Source organism: Agelaius phoeniceus, chromosome 15 (genome assembly GCF_051311805.1).
Source record: "Agelaius phoeniceus isolate bAgePho1 chromosome 15, bAgePho1.hap1, whole genome shotgun sequence".
In the NCBI taxonomy this organism is placed as follows: domain Eukaryota; kingdom Metazoa; phylum Chordata; class Aves; order Passeriformes; family Icteridae; genus Agelaius; species Agelaius phoeniceus.
This window is the reverse complement of record NC_135279.1, coordinates 4,581,189-4,604,075: the sequence shown is the minus strand read 5'-3', so window position 1 is coordinate 4,604,075 and position 22,887 is coordinate 4,581,189. Positions and strand designations below refer to the sequence as shown.

General features: G+C 38.8%; 1 protein-coding gene across 1 annotated transcript in view; it reads right to left on the bottom strand.

The window, feature by feature from the left end:
* The window catches only part of CLINT1 (clathrin interactor 1), a 46,749-nt gene that overhangs the window by 11,293 nt on the left and 12,569 nt on the right, over nucleotides 1-22,887 (bottom strand). The window contains exons 2-6 of the mRNA XM_054642801.2: nucleotides 9,982-10,086; nucleotides 9,209-9,305; nucleotides 7,666-7,774; nucleotides 6,661-6,825; nucleotides 3,970-4,144 (exon numbers count right to left, since the gene is read on the bottom strand). Of these exons, the coding sequence (XP_054498776.2) occupies nucleotides 3,970-4,144; nucleotides 6,661-6,825; nucleotides 7,666-7,774; nucleotides 9,209-9,305; nucleotides 9,982-10,086 (651 nt within the window). The remainder of the gene's footprint in view (nucleotides 1-3,969; nucleotides 4,145-6,660; nucleotides 6,826-7,665; nucleotides 7,775-9,208; nucleotides 9,306-9,981; nucleotides 10,087-22,887) is intronic.

The window sequence follows — 22,887 nt, the reverse complement described above, 5'->3', positions numbered from 1 at the left end:
AAGAAAGGCTGTCCCTTTGTCAGAGGGAATGTGACAGTAACTGCAATATACTCTGGGGGGGAGCCTTTGTTCTCTGCTAACAATGGTGGCTTTTTGGGAACATGCTGCATGTACCATTTCCTCTGTGCATGTTACCTGCTCACCACTGGGGATGGCTCAGTTCAGTAACATCACTCAAAACAAATGCTCACTCCCTTTTGCAATTCTTTTACTGTTAAAAAGATAAATTTCACAGCTGCTGACCACCCAGCAGCTCCTGGCATTGGTTTGAGCCAGCCTTTCACAGATAAGGGAGCTCAAACATCATTTAACTTGATTTTCCAAAGCACTTCAACCCTGCTGCCCACCTGTGTGCACAGAGGGGACCCCAGCCACCTCCATTTGTGACATCATTTTAACAGGAGCCCCCAGAGCAAAGGGATCTATCTGCACATGATCATGGTGTACACAGGGCATCCACCCCAAGGGCCCTGGAGGAGGGTGGAGGATGCTGGAAACATCCAAGACCAGACAACACAACTAAGGCTCAGTCTCTCCATGTGCTGTATTTAATACCTGCAATACATGTCCACACTACAGAGTCCAACACTGTTCTGTGGGCTAAGGAAACAAGTGACAAACAAAGTCTGATTGACACAGAACTGCTACAGATCAATCTCACTAATGCAAGAATGAAGAAAGTCAGTCTTTGGTGATATACAGCAAAATAAATGACTAAAGGCTCCGAGGAAAGAAATTAAACATATATGCCAGAAAGGAGAATAAATATTACAAGATTCAATTTTCTATGGCAACCTGTACTTCTTCCAAAGTCTCTCAGGAGATCCACTTTTTATTTTTCTTTAATGGTCACATTAACAAAAAAAAAAAAATTACAGATTAATGTTTGCTCTAAGTATGTTTACTGTGCTCAGTAAAATTGCAGTGCTACATCTGAGAATTGCACAGAGAACTTAAAAATAAAATTACAGCAATGTACTAAATAATGTAAAAACTTCTGCAAAGAAAGTATAGAATTACAACTTTGAGAAATCAAAGTATGGACACATATTCTTTTCCTTTGCCTTAGGTTTTTGTAGTAAGGGTTTTTTCTTAACAACCTTTAAGAAAACAAAACCAGTTTACTGAGACTTTAGGTATATCCAAATTACACCCCAATATAAAAGTTATCCTTTACATACAAGTTGCCCTTAAACATGGCTGTTGCCTCCTTTCAGAAGAGTACTGGAATTTTAGCTTCTTTCCATTCTGTTACATCAACCTTCCTGAGTACTGGAGAAACAAGGATTAACAGAGTTTTAAGAATTCTTAGGAAAAAAAATGCAGTGTTTCAGAAGCACCTCTGTGTGTCTGCAGGTAATTCAGAAACAAGTTTTCAGTGTGCAGTGCTGGACTCAGAACAGCAGCTGGTTTATCCACCTAAGAACTAACAAGCTCTAAGAAAGAAAACCAGAGGCTTTCCCACCCCATGGGGTATTGCCTGAGGTTTTCACTACTTGCACAGGGATATATTACTGGAAAAAAGAATTCATTTCCTCTATAACACTGTTAGAATTTTTCATCTAAATTTAAAAAACAAAAAAAAAAAAGGCAGCAGACTTGGCTTCTCCAAATCTCACTGTGTAAAGCAGTTGCACTGAAATCTACTGTACACTCATTATTTTGTATCATTTAGCTCTCTGGTAAAGTGATTTCCTTCAAGCATTTTCTTCCATCTATGCAAACCACTGGCTTTGCAAGTAAAGTCAGAAATCCACAAGTTTGGCCAAGTTCTTCTGGTGTGTAAAGACCATGGCTTCCAAGTTTTCTTGGCCACAGGTAAGATGTGTAAGACACATTTATTCTTTGTGCTTCAAGGCTTTTATTGGCTTTACAGTACTCAAGCAATAATGGTTTATAAAGTTATTAAGACTGCAACAATAGAACATAACAGCACGTTTGCCAGCTGAGTGAGTATCACATTTAGTCACTTTTCCAAGTGAAATGGCAACTTAATTGTTATTGTATGGCAGCAGGCTACAAATTAGTCAGTACATTTTTGGCACTTTTTTCTACAAAAAATTGCTGAAGTGTGAAAACACAAATGCAGAGATTTCACGAGGCATTTAAAAAGAATGTTATTTTGAGCCTAACTTATAGATGATAATTAAAATTTTATGCCACCTTCAGTTTTAATATTTAAATATAGTATTTTGCTAATAGAGCATGCACTAAGCCATGTATTTACAGTATTCTTAAGGATAAATACAGACATTCTATAACCATCTGTTCAATCTTCTTCTGATGGCTTCTGTAGAAACAAACCTCTTCACTCAAACCCTTGGATAAAATCCTTTCCATGGTATTTGATCCCCACGCCAGGAGAAGAGAAAAAGAAATTCCAGGCTGGGATTTGAAGCAAGGTTAGAGGAGCTGAAATGCTGCAGCCTGAATTCCTTCTTACAGCAGAATAACCTGCAAGCACCAAACTGCCTTTGCTCATGGATGTCCCAAAAATTCCTCCTTTTAATCCAAGTCTCAAGTTTATCACTTTTATAAATTTTGAGACAAACAAAACCTGACATAGACCAAAAAAAATAGGAGAAAAATCAAACAGAAGAAACAAGGGTTACAAGAGCAAAGCAAAAATGTAAAATGTAGTAGTAGTCAGAGAAAAAGAGCAGTGTTACTTGGGGCAGAGATGTACAATGGAGAAGTTATCAAAATACACTGCTTTTGCTAAAGATTAGACTTCAGAAAGGACTGTCTAAGCCACTGAAAAATACAAGACTTTATCCAGCACAAGTAAGAGACAGTTTTTATTCAGAAATAAAACAAAGGAAGTAAGACTAAAAAAAAAAAGAAGTTTACTGTACATCCCCTACATGAAACATGGCTGGTGAGGTCTGCAGACATCATGGGACAAGTTGCTTTTGAAAGGTAAGTACAGAAATGCACACAGAAATGCACCATTGGTACATGTGAAATTGTTTACTTTTCTTCTGATCCCTTCTCTTTGTAGTCCATTGATATTAGGTTCTAAGAGGGAACCCTGATGTGTGCAAAGAATACCAGTTTTATGATTTATTAATGCCCCAGCAAGAGGACCACAAGGGCTTTCCCCCAGAAATGCTGCCATTATTATTATTTTTTGTTTCCATGCAAAATTGCTTTAGTTTTGCATCACACAGATGTGTGCATGTGGATTTTTATGTTCATATACATGTGAGACTATCTAAAGATATTCTTGTAAAAAATATTAACCAAATCTCAGTGCAAATTTGATTTTTCAGTTGTTTCCCAAAAGGGAATTATTTCAATATACTTGAGCACTTTCTCTACAGCGATTTCAAATTCTATTAAGTACAAACTTGATCTCCAGATAATTAAATTCAATGCACCTGTTGAAGTGTGACAGATGTTAAGTTCTTTCTGTAGCCAAAGCAGGGTAGACTTTCTCCCTTACTGAAGAAATTTAATGACCAGATGTAAAATACAAGTATTTTCCTGAAAAGCCTCAACTGAAATTGACTTTTTCTTTTTTTTTTTTTAAAGAAATCACCTGCAGGCTGTTCTTCCTGAGATCAGCTCAGGGAAGCAGCACTGTGTCAAAGCAATTTCAATTTTCTTCCTTGGCACTCCAGCATTCAGAGTGTGTGCAGCATTAAGTGGCAGCCTTCAGTACACTGGCACATGAGCACTGAATTGCTGAGACAAGGAAAAACTCAGGATATTTCAGCCAAATTCCCTGCTTTGCCAGCAGCTGGGGCAGTAATGGAAGGCAGCCAAGAGCAGTTAACTACTGCCAGAGCCACACTGCTCCCCAAGGCCAGGGGAGCTGCAGAGGCCCAGGAAGCAGGTACTGAACCCACATCTGCTTCCCCCTACAGACAAAAAGAATGGCAGGGGATGTAGCTTATATCCAGCAATGTCAAACTGCTTCCTAAGAGCAATCTCACAGATAAATTCAGGGTACAACAGCCCCAGTACCTGCACCTCTCTGGAGAGTCCTCTCTATCTTTCCTTCGGAACTTGCTGATGGTGTCATCGATGGTGCTGCCGATCTTGTCACTGAGCTCCCCTAACTTGTCACTGAAAGGAAAAGTTGACTTTTTATCCCATTCTTCATCCCATTTGGACTTGGGCTCAGGATCATATCTTTCACCTGGTAAGACAAAGATAAGAACTATTAAAGGCACCAATAAAAAGCCTGTGGCTTTTCTGGAATCCCTCTCAAGCCCCCCCTGCCCCACACACCTGAGCTGCACAAGTTCACAGAGCAAAAAAAGCTCCCCCAGCTGAATCAACTCTACTACAGCAAGGCACAGCATGGAATGCCCATCACAAAGTGGCAGGAATGGAGGCTCAAAGACTTCTGCTTATGGCAATGACACAAGCTCAATGCCCAGCACATCAGGAGGCTGCTGGGCTCTGCTGGAGAAGCAGCAGAGGCAGGAGCAGCCCTGGCTGCAGGAGCAGCTGAGCAGGAAGGGCCCAGGGCACTTCTGGAACAGCCCCTTAGTGCAGGATATTCCACTCCTGGCTGAGCTGAGTGATCACTGGGGGTTTTACACACTGACATTAATACACAAAAACACAGTACCAAAATACTGAAAGAATGTGCATAAAACTTTTCATTTTCCACACTCAGCAATTTAGAAAAGGTTTAAAATTTTTTAAGAGAGATGAAAAAAGAAAAGGCAGTAAACTCACCTTTTCAGGGGCCACTGGATACCCTGAACATCTTTCCTGAACACTATTATCAAGAAATCAAAAACTTTTTTTTCTAATTTAGTATTCCAGAACTCCATACTGGTATTTTAGATTACAAACAGCTGCCAGTTTTACTTGAAATTAGCACATTTGTTGTACAATCCCATCAAGGAATTCTAAACCACTGAAGAGTCTTGTTTGTACACACACAGCCAACTTGAGTTTAATTCAAATTAAAAAACCAACATTTTAACAAAGACTTGACTATCAGAAGCACTGCATACTTCAACTTGTATTGTGATCTTGTATCAGATCTTCTGCACAAAATATAGGTGTATAAAGGAAACCAAACCAGCTCAGTTTCTACACAACATTTGTAGGCAAACATTTATATTCTGGGCTATCATACACATGAAACAAGCCATTTCTTGTGCATCTTTTAAAAATGTGAAACAATAGTGATTTTTTTTTTGTTTACTTAGGCTGAGTAAAATTGAGCAGCAGAAAGGAAGGACAGTGAAATAATCCCTACTTCAAGTTACATACAAATGACATTGCAGCTCATGTGATGTTCAAGGTATATTCAATTAAAGCCATTTTAATAAAAAGAAAATGATTCCAGCACTACAAGGTGCAAAATTTGAATTATACCTATCTGGTAACCTCATATCATATAGGGTGTATTTTCTTAGTAAAGACATAGGTGCAAGTCTCCAATGACATTTGTTTAGATCCATAAAACTTTTCCATTTGAGAACCTGCTACAAATCCATGAGATACTCAGTGAGATCTTTATCATTGGAAAAGAAGACACTGCTCAGAAATGTACTGCTGTAAATTTTGCAGGAGAATAAAATGGCCTTATTTCAGTTTATGTCAGGCTCTCAAGCATTTTAATGCAGATTCCTTTAGATGGGTTTTCCTGTGCAATACAGATTTTTAAATTAAAATAGACACCAACTAGAAGCTCAGTATTTTCAGGACAAAATAAACTAACAAAAAAATCTTAATAAAAGCATTTTTGTTTAAATAACTTGAATCTTTTTGATTAGAAATCTCACCTGGGAAAGGGTTTGCTTAGTGCTGCTAGAAAGACTTTTTAAAAACCTTTACTCGACAAATGAAGGAATAATTCAAAACCCTTTACCACAAAAATTAAATACAAGACAGAAACTAGTCCCTTAAATTTAAAAACCTGAATGATACCTAAAGAGCACATGGAGAAATGATCCTACCCAGCCTAAAAGGATGGATCACGACTCTGCACAGAGAAGTCAAAAGATAAGCTCAGTGAAAGAACAAAGGGACATGTACAAAAAGTACAAATACAGTGACTCATACGTATTTCCTAAAAAGAGAATCACCACAATTCCAAGCAAGTAGCAAAGGCTAAAGGAATGTAATAAAACAAGAATTATCCTGCCTTGGAAATTTTTTAACTACTTTGCATATAAGGAAAAGGGAGAATGGAGAAGCAACCTGTCAAAAACAGGAGGGATCAAATCTAAGTGGAAGGCTCACAGATAAGAAAAGTAAAAAAGCCAGAAAGCATCAGGCAAACAGGTGAAGTTTAAGCCCTGCACAGCTACTACTGAGCTCTTACAGCAAACCCTTCTCTCAAAGAAATCACCAAACCAGAGCCTTGTGCCGTTGGGACTTTGGTACTCATCCCTTAGTAAAAGCAGCCAAGGATTTACTCAGGCCAAAGAAAACACAGACTGGCAGCTGGATCATGGATGGCATGCTGGGATACATCAGATGGAAACCCCAACAAAAGCTCAGACCCCTGCTACACACTATGAGAGGGACTGGGAGCAAGGAGTAACGTACTTGGTGCCTGTAAAGTCAGCTCTGACAGACCCCAGGAAACTCACACAAAATCCACAGCTGCATTTCAAGGCTCCAAACAGTGCTATTTGGGACAGCAGAAGTGGATTGCAATCCTTGCCAAGGCAGCCCAGTACTCACTGTATCTGAACCCTCCGACACTGTCCGAGGACACCCCAATGTATTTGTCTTTGTTCTTCTTTGCTTTCTTCCTCTCCTCCCGGAGCCGATCATCGTCTTGAGCAAACTCAACCATTTCTTTCACCTTCTGGCGGATGTTTATCCCCTGGTCCTTGCCATTCTCATCTGTCAGTAATGCAGGACAGAGATGATGGATGGTAGATGGGAGGGAAAAAGGAAAACAGTAAGTAAGAGGCAGCAATACTGAACACCAAATTGATACAAAAATTTGAATCGTAAACACAACGGTTTATGAGTCAAAGATTTCGGGACTACTGCATGAGGTCCACTGCATCTCTTTAAAAGGGACTAATTAACATAAAATTTAGATAAATGAGTTTGCACTTAAACACAGAAGAGATTAACAAAGACTGAGACAGAACTTGTATTCTCCACTTGAACAATTTTAACCCCTCAAAACATCACCCTTTTTAGCACAGTTTTTGCAAGTTTCATTGCAAGAACTCAGTCTCATGGCAGAACTGATTTTGTGAAAAATTGCTTTCAGTTGGGAAGTACTATAAGCTAAATGTGCTCCTTTCCAGCCTTTTTCACATTCAAAACACACACTGGCCTCGCTGCCTTTGCACTGTAAATATTATTTGGTGGGAGGAAAAAACCCCAGCTTCAAACAGATGTGTGTGTTTTGGAGCTCTAACCTTTTCTTCCCATATGATTAAAGCTATTCCTTTACGGACACCACAGGGGACCAGTCTCTAGTGCATATTTTAATATAAACCCCAACACTCATGTTGTGTTGGTTCTGTTGTTATTAGCCAGTCTTTTCTGCAAGTTCTTGTCTTCACTAATTAATACTCTAGGGCCCCACGTCTTGGATTCTGCACTCTTCACACAACTGGCAACAGTCACATTTTAATTAGACTGGGGAAGCTTCTAAGCTGGTTCAGGTGACTGACAACTCCAACTACTGTTTTAATTTGCTTATAAGATTTTTCTATTGCTCACCTACAAAGTGGTAATTTTCCAGGGATCGCAAATCATAAATGTGTTCTCTGGCACTTGTAACAACGCGCTCTGATCCATTCCTTATGAGGTAAGCTAGGAGCAGCAAAGACTATAAAAATACAAAGCACCTTATGATTGCATGAACAAAAACTCTACCTTTCTTTTTTTTGTAAAAACCCCAAACCTACCCCCCTCCCCAAATTAGTAAATGCTAACCTTCCCTTTTTAAATACATGTTTATTATACAAGTCCCATGGAAAAATTTCTTTCCTTACATGAATCTTTTGCTCTTTAGACTATCAAAACTGTATTTTTAAAACTTCAGCTTGTTATTACAAAATCACAAGTAGTTACCTTTATCAGCCACTGCTTGTCTTAAGATAAAGCAGTAGCAATTAAGGAGAAAAAGTTAACCTGTGAAATGAGGCATTTTCTTTTGCATCTTTTGTTCACAATTTTCCAGTGGCTTTCACTGAAAGGTAACTCCTACAGGAATTTAAGAAGCCTTCTGCAGGATTCAATGGATATACAAAACTGCATTTCAGGACTACTTCAGAGAAGTGACAAAACAAATGAAGTTTAAATAATACTTTCACATTTCAGTTCTCTACGTTGAGGATTTATATCTAGAAAAAAGTAAGGCTCTTTCTCTCACGTAGTGCCTTTATCAGCTAAAACTATAATTTTATTTCACCCAATCTAAACCTGATAAGCAATTTCAAGAAGTCTTTATAATATTAAGTAGTTATGTGTGATAGCATTAAATATTAATTTCTATTGTACTTCAGGGAAAACAATTACTATGACTACAAAACATCAAGCACCTGTGAAAAACACAAACCATGCTTTAGAATTAATTGTGTCTTGCTACAATCCTGGCATCAAGAAAAACAAAATATAACCTAGTCTAATACATCAGTTCTAAAAAAGGAGGTTATATTTGCATAATTCAGTGAACATTGAACACCACTTAAAGTGCAGCACAACACAATCTCAAGCAAAAAGTTTCTGTATGAAAGACAAGAAAAATGCAAATGACTCTGATCTTTTCCAAAACACAATTAGGACATAAAACTGTCATGTAAGATCTGCAAGAAAATTTGGCCCACTCAAAGGTAAACTACAACTTTTAAAGCATTACAAATTGACAGAAAATTAAGATTAGTTTGCATTTTATTTCAGGTATTCCTGAATTCTGTCAAAAAATGTTTTCCTGATAGCACAGTAACTTAACATCTTCTCATGGAGCTCACAGCAATTCCTTTGGGTAAATTGAAATTGTGAGCACTAGTTTAATACCTGAATAGCAGCAAAATGGAATTGCTCTGTTGTGTTCATTAGGTAACGTGTTAACGTGCTTCTAAACCCAGAAATTCTGTGGGTTTTTTAATATACATCATTTGAAAAACACCTTTGACTTCACCAACAGAATTATAAAACATTCAGGGAAGAAATTCTATGTTGCTAGAGGAGAAAGTGCTGTAGGATTATCTAAGCAAGAACTCCACCAGGACACTGCATGAGCACCCTGATCCTTACACACCTTATAAACTCTCCTCCAGTTCTTTTTGTTGTCTTTCAGCATCCGAGTCCACAGCATGTTCATGAGCTCTGGAAACTGCTCGTACATGAACGTAGCCCTAAGGAATGGAACAAAAGCAGCACAGAAATGTCGTTTGCTGGGCTGGCCACAGGAGCCTGCTCACACTCGGGGCTGGCAGTAGATGGCAGGAGTGATCTAAGCCCAGCCACATCGGGTGACATTAAAGGGAAAAAGCTGTCCCTGTTTTAACTCCTAGATCAGTCATTTACATCCCAGGACTACAAAAGAAAAGAGTAATTCTAAATATCTGAGGTACTCACCCCTTCACTAATTTGTAACGAAAATAATGCTGAATATGAATACCCTAATAACCACTGCAACTGATCAAACACACAACTTCCAAACTGATTTTAACAGGAAAAAAAAAGCTCAAGGAAGAATTCAACATGTTTTGCTGTTTTTGTAGAAGTTACAAGAAAGTGCTTTGAAAAGAAATACTGCAAAAAAATCAGTTATATTGAAAGAATTCTGAGGATACATAAATGAAAAAATCAATTTAAGAAAAGAATTTTAAAAATACCTGGGCTTGATTTTTCATTTGACAGTTTTCAATACATTCTATGATTATGCATTAAAAAACTTAAGACTTTATTTACAGCAACTTTTGGGCATTATCAGTCTGAATACCACAGAGTTGATTTAGCATCAAATTTCACATTCTTATATAAAATGTACCTTTCTTTTCTTCATCACTGAGTCAAATTATCACTTACTTGGCAATCTCTCCCATGAGTTGCCCTGAAGGTCCCCATGGATCATCATTGGTTGCTTCTCGAACCTTAGACTCTATTTCTGAATAATTCATAACCACATTGGTGCTGCAAAGGAAAAAAAATTCACACACATGAAGATTAGCATCAAAACTGAGAAACACATGAAAACTTAATAATGACACTAGTGCAGATCTCACTTAATGAGATACCTCTACAGAGTGGGAAAGAAAACAGCTTTAGTGCACAAGTTACCCTGAGGACACTATACACCACATTTAAGTTATCTTTAAGAAGGTTTTACTATTCTATTAGTCTTCAAGAATACAGATGAGAAACTGGGGATTACATTACAGCTGGATTCAGTCCAGTAAAAATGGCTTTGGGTCAAATTAAAATGCAAACCAAACCACAAGAGTCAAAGCTGATGGCTTCTGCAGTTAGGTATGGTTTGCTTACAGGTTTGTAATGGTACAGAGTTATTTGCAAGAGGCTTTATAACTCAATCAGAGGCAATTTTTTTTGGAATGATGTTACAAGAGAAAAATCAAGAACATCAGTACCAAACAGGTGTTAGTGAAAAAGTAACAAATAAAAAAATCACATGGAAGACTAAAGTAAAGGAGATGAGACTCACTGGAAAGTCTGTTTCCTAGCTTGAATTTAATTAATTAAGGGAAAACAGCCAAAGAAGCTGCAGAGCACTCAGTTACAATTACAGCAATGCAAATACTGCAAGGAGCTCAGGCTGCCTCTTCAAGAGGTCACAGAAAAACCTTACTTGGAAAAGATTTTTTTCTGTGATGTTAACATTAAAATAGTAAATATGTGATTTCTTCTTAATTAATCCTTAAAACAGGTAACATCTGAGCCCAGCAACCTCCTTTGTGCCCCTAAAAGCATTCAGATGTGTTTGGTAACACAATCATTTCCCTCATCTTTTAAGGTGAGTGAGCAGCCCTAAAACCTCATCCATATCCATAGTGAGAATGTTTGGAAACTGCTCTCAGCTTCTGGAGCACCAGGACTCACCCCAGCAATGAGATCAGCAGTGACAGGAGAGCTGCTGGTCTCTGCTCCCCCTTCATACCTGGACTGTACTGAAACAACACATGTACACCTAGCATGTCACAAGTTTGAAAGTTTACTTCAAAGGACATCATAACTGATTCAGAAGCTAACAAAAACCCCTCTGAGTTTCAACACGAAGCAACCCACAATGACAAATTAAGTAAACTGTAGGAAAGATCTAATGAATTATAATGCAGTGTGGAGAAAGCATTTGCTGCTTAAGAACTTCTTCTGAACCTGAATGACTTAAAAGGAGAAAAAAAAAAATCAGAATGCTCAACAGTCATCCCAACAGTTATCCTTCTATCCATGTAGGAGTTTGCACAGTGCAGCATTCAAGCAACTCCTGCTCAATTTTATTTGGCATAAGGATAGCAAAGATCTTGGAACTGGGAGATATAAACAGCAGAAACAAGAATGAAATCCCCTCAAGTCTGAAAGGGGACACAGAAGGTAATTGTTAAAACAGAATAAAATTTCTGGACTTAATCTTGGATTCTCAGCATGAGAATTCCTGCTGTCAGATCCTGATGTATGATTTTATTCAACTTTGTGTCTAAAGAGAGCATAAGCTACATGACTGAATAAATAATCAGCAAGCTCCCAGAACCTATCTATATTACAACAAGCATGTAAGAACACAGCAGCAGTTTGGAACAACAGCAATTAATGTTTTACAAATTCATTTATGCTGAATACACCTCAAGCTTCTGTTTCTGGTATTTTCTTTACTGTACATACAAATGTAAACCAAGCCCATCTTTATTTCCCACATATATGGAAAAAACACAACCCTAAAGCTCCAGGATTTGCAGCTTCCAGCACACTGGGTCCCTTGTCCAAAGCAAGGAAAGGCAGGGAACTGAATGGAAAGGTTCTGCTTGTTTTTATAACCCCTCCTTCTGCACTTGTTTGAGAGACTTGATGGAGACTTGGGAGGGGGAAGCATAAAATGAAGCATTTCCTTAATTTCTTAGAGCAAAAAATTTAAGAATATAAAATGCTTGAAGAGATGCAAACTTAGTGTACAAAAACAAATGGCAGCATTGGCTATGCAAGAGCTCAGGGCACGTGGCTAAAGCAGCAGCAGGGCTGGAAGGGGGAAACGGAAGGAAAACAAGGGAAATTAAGTAATGCCAAGGGAAAAAAGGTGCAGTTAAGCCTCTCTAAGTACAGAAACATGCTTGACTTCTAAACCCCTCTGCAGAAAAGTTATTGTTCTCAGCAACCAGGAGAAAGCTCTTTTCTAAATGCCAAGCTGAGATCTAATGGAATGAACCATTCCAAAGCAAAGCATCTTAGAGCCACATTTAATTCAGGAACAAATGTAAACTTCAAGGAGAAAAAAAAAACCCTCACTGTTGTATAGTTTGGCATCATTCCAGGTCACTTAAAAATAACCATTTCTAAAAAGGTGGAAATACAGTTTTATTCTTCCTTTCCCATGTTTTCTATGGCCCTCATTCCCTGCCCTACCCATGATTCCTGTGACCTTTGCAGCAAAAAAATAATTTATGTCCAGATGTGAAGGGAAAAAGTGACTAGCTTGATTGCCAAGACTTCCTGTGATTGATATAAATTTAATATCCGAGGACACTTTCCGACACCAGGGGGGGCTCTCTGATTAGTTTATCCTGGGCAGCTTCCAGAGAATCGTGCTGGATCGCATGGGGAGGCTGCTCTGCAAACAAACGGCCCTGAAACGGCCGGGGCTGACAGAAAGGAACTTCTCAGGCAGGGCTGAGAACCCCCTTATCTGCCAGACTGCATCTGATTCACCCCAAATCCTTCACTGAGACCCTGCACCACTGCCATCTCGTCACAAGAATATTTACAGAAACTTCTGACACGGACAAAGATACTAAGCAGGAAAGTGTATTTTGAAAGGTACATCCAAAATAAGGGTACAGCAATAAAGGGGTTGACATGGACATCACAAACTGTTACATTCTTCTGTGTCTTACATTCAGATCTATTAAAACAGATTGATGACAACAGATTCTTTTTACTCTTTATTGTATCACTCCCAAGTGATTTCAGTATAATTTTATTTTTTAAAATATAAAATTGTTTCCAAAAGCCAAGAAAGGGAACTATCACATCTCTATGGAACAAGCAACACTGTGACAGTGAGCAAAATGCTTTTAATTTTCTTGCAACTTTAAATGTTTGCAAGAACATTTAAAGGAATTTACAGCAACACTGAACAGGTAGCTCAAGTCTGAGACTAAATTCCTCTTAAGAGAATAAATGGACATTTCTAATAAAGTCAGTGGGTAATAGCTGTAAATACCTGACCATCTCTAGCTGCAGCAGAAAAAAAATCCATTTCCCCTTAAATATTTTACATGCATTTTATTAACTATCATATGACATATACTGAAAATTAATTGTTGTACCATGTACCCTGAAATCCTACTTTGTCCACAATTTTGTCTGCATTTTTCAAATAATTCAATCAAGTGTAGATAGCTTCAAATTTTGTTCTAAATCACATTTTGAGATTTGTACATTTGAGGTAAAGATATCATCTGGGTCCAGGTGGATTACTGTACAGTTTTTTCTAAAAAAAACAAAAAATAAGCAAGAGGGGGAGAGGAGAGGGATGTGAAAGGGGAGAGCAATATTGAACACATCTCAATTGTGTAATCTGAGGTAAGAATGATGTTTAGCTGGTATTAGGGATAATAGGCAGCAAGAGGGGACAAGAAGTTCTGCAGCTCCTCATCTAAAACTCAGATCAGAGGATCTGTGAAGGTACAAAACGTCCATCAGTGTCTGCCACTTCAACATTTACAGTTGCAATAGTCTGAGAGCATTTGAACTTCCAGGCATGAAGAGGATAAAAATCTTATGGATCTGAGATTGTCCTCAGCACTTTTCTTTGAAACAGGGAAATGAAAGGCAGCTTGTGGATGGCCTGCATGAAAATAAAACCTTACAGACTGCAGGAACCCTGCACAGATGACACACAAAGCAGGCAGACTAAGAGCAGCCCTGTCTTCCTCCTCCTTATCAGAGGATACTGAATGTAACCCACAACGTGGAATGCCCACTACTAAGTGATAAATGTATCTGCAGAAAACTTCTATTTGTGTTTCATTTCAACAGACTCCAACAGATATATCTGCCTACTCTGCTCAGGCTTCTGATTTTACACATGAATCAAGCTGTAATGCTCAGGACAATATTGATGGGCATGAGGTATATTCTGCTCTCAGCAACACATTAGTGCTTCATCACCATTAGTTTTTCTTTTTCCCCCTATAAAATAGCCACAAAATAATTACTGAAAAAGAGTTTTCTTTCTATTCCAGACTAAGAAATTCTTTTTAAAATTACTTCTGTGCTGGCAAAGTAAAATCATTGTACTTCCACCCAAGATGCTAATAAAAAATTAAATAAACACTACATCCTGAATTGAAATGTTTGTTTCAGAGTGAAGATTTTTCATTGCTCAGGACTACAAGATTCTCTACAGATTCATATGCTCTAACTGAAGTCAATTATCTGTTAGGAGATTACAATCACTTATACACAACTATAACTGTACTGCTTCCAGTAATAGCTTCCAATTGGTAACACTACAATTAGTTTTGTTGTGCCTGAACTAATTATCCACATCAATCATTGCTGGTTCCAAACTGAAAAAGAATCCCACCCTAATTCTCTCTCCACCATACACCTTGAATTAGAAACTCTCTGGAAACATGGATGTGGGGATACAAAACTCTGTATACAGTCAGCAGCATACATAGAAGAGTATTTTCTCAGCTAATGTCTACTCTAAAATTAACCCTCAAACAACATTTCATGGCAACAATTTAAATACACTGCCAGCAAACCTGCTAAAGGACAAGATGCAACCATTTTTGTTTATGTGATTGAACATTTTGGTGAGAACTCAGGATTCAGCATAAAGCACTAAAAAGAGTAAATACTCCACTGCCCATGGTCTTTCCTGAAGAACATCACACAGATATTTCCACTTCATGCTCCCTCCCAGCATCTCCTCTATCTTCCACATTTTTTCCATGGTCAGTGGTGCTCTGTTCCCTCACCACCCTGACAATACATTCAAGTGCATGAAATCACAACTCATGAAGAAAGCTTGCAGTTCATGGCCAGATTTTGGGAGCAATGTTCTTTGGAAGAACTACTCCTAAGAAAATCATTCATTAGGAAAGAAATAGTGTTATACATCAAATTTTCAGATCTTCAAATATCAAATAAACTCAGCACTTTGTATGAATGCTCAAATACCAGCAGTTTCTTAAACATGCAGAAACCTTTGAACAGCACATGCACAGCTAACCTGCACTTGGAAAAACAGGCACCATGAGAAAAGAAGGTATTTATAGACTAAAGGTAATGAAAGAATAATAAATATCTATCCATCCATTCAGAATGGAACTTGAAAACATATTAAGGAATCAGAAAGTCTAACAGATCTTTGCCAATGTTTCTTGAACAAATGTAAGAAAAGCCTTGAATATGCCCTGGGGTGAGAGTCAGAGCACTCCATAAAGGCACGGGCAGGATTAGAGCTGCCATTGATATGGGTGGTGTCACCCAGGGCACAGGCACAACTCTGGGCATCACATCCACTAAAGATTTGTGAAATGCCAGGTCTAATCTTATGACAACTAAAATAACCAGAAGCCACAGAGAAGGGACATGACAACAGTTTCTTTATAGTGATGATAAAGGTATTGGATTGGACAGGGTGAGCCTAATTAGAAACACTTCTCAAGCCTCTGGGAAGCTGCCCACTGTGCTGAGGGACTCGGCTGCAGGAACAAGAAACCTGGCTACACACTTATGTTTTTTTCAATGTATATTTCAAACCAATTACAATATCATGTATACATGGGACTCCTATGTGCATAATATTCTGCCTTTAACTATTACTCCAAGGACACCTCTGGATTATGCACCTTCTGTTTTCCTTTTTTTTTAATTTTACAACTGGGAACAGTAAAATACTAAAAGCTGAGATGAGAAACTTTGTACATTTTACCACCGTTAACAGTTTCCAATGAGACACCATTCTGCAAATATCTGCTTAAGGACTAAGCACAGAATAAAAATTCAAGCTTTACTCATGTGTATGTACCATACATCCAGTAGGAACATTAATGCTATTCAAACAAACAGCAACACTAAAGAACTTTTTTTTTATTAGAGCAGGCAGGGTGTGCATAAACAGAGGACAAGAGAAGCTCTGTTACTGTACAGCACTATAAGGTGTGGTGCCAAAGTCTTACAAGAAGCAACTATTTTAACCTTTTGTTATTTAATGTGCCAAAACAGACACAACATGATTTTATCTTTTGAATAACATGTTTAACATTATCCCTTCAATAGTGAGTCTCACATACTAATAGTTTAATCTCATTCTTTTAGTAATTTTGTTAGTTTCCTTATTTTTAGAAAGTCTTCCCTGTGTTTCCTGTGACTTTCACAGTGAATAAAGGCAAAGCACACTGTAAATTTGGCCATGACAGAGCAGATGTTACTGACTCTGAATCAAATCTCATCACCTCAGTGGTGACACGACAAAGGAGACCATCACAGTAACATTCCACATGGACAAACCCCAGTAAGGAAACTATTCCACAGCTCTGTGCTGGTGCTTTTTGGATCTAAAACTGAGTGGGGACTGCATTATTCAACCAGAAAGGTTCATAAAAAGCATAAAACAGTTGAGAAAACATTAAGTTACAGCACCAGGAAGTTTGCTTGAACTGAATAGAGAAGAACACATGCACATGGTTCATTTGTTCACCTCTCCTATCTCCACCTAAACATCCCACCACTTCTATGGAAAGGCACCCAGGTGACAACTGCAGGTAAAGCTCTGAACAAAGGCAGCAGTAACTCACACCTGAGGCTGAGCCAGCTCCCTGCCCCTGCAGTTTGAGAACTACCTTTGTGTCCCAGCAGTCTCCTCTCACTGAGGAGCCACAGTCACCCACTGAGACAAGAAAGGGACCACGAGTGACTGCTCACATGACTCCCATGTTTTAGGAGTATTATCCAAATGCAACAGCAGCAATCTGTGCTCAGATTTCCCAAAAACCATTAGAGGGGCTGACAACTTAAGGCAAAATGACACTAACATAACATAGAGCTGCTTCTAGACATTTGAGATTATAGCTGTATTTGTTTTTTAAAAATGTGAAGTGATTGAATGCAGTATATAATGAGCCAAGTGAACATTCACCATCTGGAGAAGAGACAAGGCAGGCCCTGGCAATATTTTCACAATACAGTTATCTAGAAGACCCCCACCCACAGACACACATGCAATTAAGATGAAGCCCTCAGAGAGGAGTGAACACAACCTCATCTCACCATTTAACTCCTGTGAGTCATGCATCTAAACTATTTTTAGTATCTAGATTAAAAGGTTTCTGTGAAGGAGGGGTAGAAATAGAGGGAAAGCTTTCTGAGAACACAAAGCAGTTGCTTTAATGTTAAATGATCTTTTTTTAAGTTGCGTGCACAAGTTAGTTTCAACTACTGAGAACACACAGTAAATAAAAAAGCTACACAACTTGCCTGAGTACAGGATACATCTCCCCCACTCCCAGGTGTAGGAATCTTGGCATCTATTAAACTGTTAATTAGTTTCCAGAAACACTTTTGCCAATTAAAAAAATCATTTAATACTTATCCATCTGGGCATGAAATACTTTCAAGAGAGCATTTGAATTGGTGAGCTAAAAAAGAACTGATCCTAACCCACACAGTGCTGCCTCCCAAAACACCAGAGGCCAGGACACGAGTAAGCAGCACCCCATAAGCAGGGGCAGCACCCCATAAGCAGGGGCAGCACCTATCAACTCCACTTGTTTCTGTGAGCATCCCTTCCTTCAGGCTCTGAGGGATTCCAGATGATCAGTGGTCCAAACCTGTGTTCCAACAAACTGAAAGGACTTAATACAAAGTAAAACAGAAAAATGCATTTCAGGATCAGATTTAAAAATGTGTTTTAGGGTAAGATTTCAGTACCCTATGACACTGTCACTTGTTATCTTAGAGAGCTCAGTGTGCAGACTGGTTCACAGATAGAGGACATCATTTATCCACCTGTTATCCCAAACAATACAATGGATATTCAGGAATCTATGCACCTCATGCTATTCACAATTATTCAGAGAAGGCATTCCAAATAAAGATGGGGCTGCTCCTCCCTTCAGTGAACTCATGTATTCCATCTCAGCCAGCCTCTCTCCCCTTGCTGGGTGAGGACAAACTAACTAAAAAACATGTAACAAACTTAATGCATTTTCATTTTGCTCCTGTCAGTAATGTCACTTTTGTTATAAAACATGCAGCTTAGATTTAGAGCCTTACAGATAAAACATATGGATACCAAATAGGAAGCCAGCAGTCCACATTCAACAAAGAAACAGATGGGGACCCATCTGCCAAAATGTCTGGTGAAATACCTCAGGTTACAGAGAGGTAACAGCACAGCATTAGTGCTGTTGACCGTTTGAAGTTCTTTATTTTTCAGCCACTCCTCAGAACCATTACAAATATGACTCCAGCCAGTTTAGTCCATGAATGCCAGGTATTATTGCAGACCTTCTATGCAAGGAGCAGTCATACTCCTTCTGGCCAATGATACAATCTTCATTATATACAGTAGGATCTGAAATACATTTTCAGCTTTTCAAGTTCAGTTTCATAATTTATGTGGCAGATGTGCAAGGCAAACTGCACAGAAAGAGATAAGCCAAGAAAAACATCCTGATGGCCACGAATGAATTACAACTTGTGGGAGGAAGGAACTATAAAGCTATTTCCTGTGCCTTACAACTTCTCATCACAAAAGACTACCAAGTAAACAAAGTAGCCCCAAATCCACCACACACACTGTCAAAAAGAACTTTAAAAATTAAATTGCAGCCTGTTAGAGAACTCAGACCTCTCACTTACAGAAACCAACACTGCACCTTACTGAAGTCTTTGCTTTCAATGTTTCCCCCCTCAGAAGTTCCCAATTGCAGAATGCCATACCCTGAAAGGTTTTGTAATCTCTTGCTACAGCTGAATTATTTTTTGCAGATGTTGGGAACATGAAGCATGGGAACATGGCAGTTTTAAAGTGTAATTGTGCAAGGAACAAACACTTCCTCCCCCACTTGATTTAAGACTGATTTCACCTCTCCTACTGCAGATTCCCTGCAGTATGTCAGTGTTAATACTTTCATACTCTTACATAAAACAATCTCTTGTGGTTCACCAACAGATACATGGCTGCTTTGTGTATCTTATTATGTGGTAGTAAATAACTTCTCAAACTCATCAAGAATTTGCCATGTTGATAATACTGATTGTGGGTTTGTACTACTATACAAAGTGTACTTTCATTTAAAGTTCAGACCCATTTCTTTATTTCCCCATTTTTAATGGGAAATTTTCATTCCAAACGTCCACCCTCATATTCTTCAGTTACCATGCCCTAAACTTCACCCATTATAAACTATCTTCCCTTCAAATGCATATTTCTGCAGCTCCATTTTTGAAGGCTTAATAGTGTTGTCATTTTATTGTATTTAATTCAAAATCATTCTTTAAAAGGTAACTTACAAATATAAATGCTACGCTCCAACAAGTAGAATGAATCAAAATATTTCCTTTTAATTTACATAGTAAGAGCACCATAATAGCATTTCCACTGGTTTACAGTATTAGTTTTTAGGTCACATTTTTAGTTGAAATTGGAGGACAATTACACACAAAGCATTCTTGTGACAAATCCGATTAAACTTAAGCATGAAAAGCAATTTCACAAACAAGTGGAAAGAAAGCTGCCATTGAGGCCACACTTGACACTTTGGTGGGCCAGTGACACACTGAACAGTAACTCTGGTTTTCATCCAGACACAAAAACGATGCTGCTACTGCCCTGTGCAGGTTTTCAGTCTCCGTGCCTCTTGTGAGCTTCCATCTGGCACATCAGATTAGAGTCACTGCTTTGCAGCTCCTATTCCTGTGGATTTAATCCCTTCCAAAGTTCAACATGCTATGGTCACACAACAGCAGCTGTGTAGTCCAAAAAGAAGTGGACATATGAAATTTGTGTAACCTTTTGTAACTGCAGAACTAAAGAGACTTCCAGATGCATGCTGTGACTCAATTTGCTATTGCTCAATCCTCACACTTATTTTGCCACTCTGCTCCTTACACTGCAGGTTTTTTTCTTCTGTAACAAACAAGCTGCAACAATTTAAACTTTTTTTTTAGACTTAGAAAAGTCTACCTCTCCTTACCTTATAGAATTCAGACTTCACTTCAAGAGTCAGGAAATGCCATCATAAATTTTCCACCACATGATTTACCTTTAATTTTTCCCTATTTGTGATCCAGTCAGGTAACATGACTCCTACTGGAAACAAAGGTTTAATCAAATAGGACAGAGTGTAAGTGAAATCTAATAGAAAAACAGCTTCTGTAGAAGGCTTTTTATATGAATAAAATACCAGCACAAAAATGTCAATCCCAATAAACCCTGGTAGACCATTACAACATAAAACTAGAATTTAAATACATTATTTTGGGGGAAGAGAGACTGAGAAACTTCTACACATAGTTTACACTCTCCAGCCAACTGTGTTTCTTAGGGCTCTGTAGCATTCATGTAATTTTGAGTGTAACTTTCCCTGAAGATAAAATGCTGGTTTCAGATATAAAGCAAGTTCATAAGGTGTGGCTTAAGTCCTCCCCAAAATTAGTATCAAGTGCTACTTCCTTCCTTGTAGGCACACAGAATTGAGAGACCACATTCAAGCCCACAGCTCAAATATTTTAAGAAATCTTCAACAGATAAAGAGACTCACAAGTGCTCCCAGTCTGAAAAAAGTTTAAACAATGCAGGCATTGAGTTTTCAGGGTTAGGGCACAACATTTTGATGCTGAGAGAAAAATATTTACAAGAAGGATAAGGTCCTCTCCTTCTTTCAAAACAACAAACAAAAGGGGTAGAAGTTTTCAGAAGACAAGGAAGTTGTAGCTACGCTCAGCATGAGGCACCAGTGAGCTTTGAAGCTGTACAACTCCAGCTCACTTGCGTACCTCAGACTTCCTATCCTGACCACAAAAAATTTTGAGAGTGACCTTGAATGGAGGCAAAAGATAGGGAGGAGAAAGAAAGAAACCAAACCACCAACTTCACAGTAAAAATAATACACAGTATTATGTAGGTATGACACTCCACACCTTCCCAAGTGTTCTGCAGTGACTTCTTGAGGAAGTACCTCAAGTTTTCAGAATTTCAGATGTGGCATTAGTGCTTTAAGATGACCCCAAAATTACCAGTGCTTTGATAAGCCCCACTCTCCCTCTACACCTCCTGCAGTTCTATGCTCTTTGTAAACCATTCACTCACTACTCATTTAAAATGGGATCACCAACACCTTCATACCAGTATTCTGACACCATGAAGAGCTTGTACAAGTTCTAAGCCCACAGTACTGCACCAAATGGCCAAGAAAACCTCCTGATGCCATACATGCTTGAAGTGTATTAGCTGAATAGTTACAGGTAAGAGATTTTACTTGGAAAAGCAGAAACATTGTACACGAGTCAGTGCACCTGTGAACAGCACAGATCCATTCAGTGACACTAATCACAATGAATTCTAAATAATCCAAACTTTCCCTACTCAAAGAACTGCTTCAGTTATTTGTCAGTTGACAGTCTTTGGTGAGGACAGAAGAATGAACAGGCAGTTATATGGAGTTTAATATTGCCAAAAACCAACACCCCAACATTAATGGGCCATGCTTAATGATCCTTGTAGTTTCAGCTATCCATTCATTGCAGGCTGAGTACCATTAAAACATGGCCCTAATTCCAGATTCATTACAAATTAAGCATTGCTCTAAACACATGCTTGCTGTTCCACCAGGGAGGGCTGAAAAAAGTTTAAACAATGCAGGCACTGAAGCTTTTAACACACAAACTGATAATTCTCTGCTGCCATATCACCACTTTGGCACTGTGACATCCCAGGCACCCCTGTACTTTGCAGTATCTGTTTCTTTCTGTGATCATTTCTGAGACATAAACCTGAGTACAGGTAACTCCTCTAAGCCAACAGCAAGCACCTGATACAAGCTCTTTGATCAGATTCAGGGGCACAGTACAGCAACATGAACAGGTCAGTCTGGAGTCCCACTCTGGGAGTGCTACCCTTGTTACCTCCAGAGCTCCAACTCCCACCAGCTCCTCTCCCTGGCCTTTCAGGCTGCAGGCAGCCAGGGTCACACAACAGCAACCCAACTGCACATAAATCACACACACTGAACATACCAAACCTTCTACAACACAAGCTGCTCTCTATCCCCAACACCCAGGCTGTTGTGAAGGGCTTGCAGCTTCCTCCTGCCTTTAACTACACAGCCATGACTCTGTACAGCTCCCCATTGCACCTGTGTGGTAGCAAAGTATTGCAACACATCACCCAGGAAAGCCTGGGACATGTGTCTCATCAGCACAAGCATGGTCCAAGTAGCAGGTGAAGCAACTAAACCAGAAAGCCTTCAACTGCACTTTTAACATGGCCTTGTGCCCTGGAAAATGTCCTAAGGCTGAGGCAGGAACTGAACTGCACTTCTGAGGAGAAAGGAAGAGGAAACAACAGTTCATACCAAATAATCCAACCACAGGTTCATAAGCAGTTGTTTCCTTCATTTATGCAAATGTCCTGCAGTGGAATTGCTAAGCAGGAGGCATTCAGGAGGAGTGAGATCACTGCCTTTATCCTGGCTATTATAAAGTGAAGTGCATTATCATTTACTATGCTTACTTCTAAGCTTACAT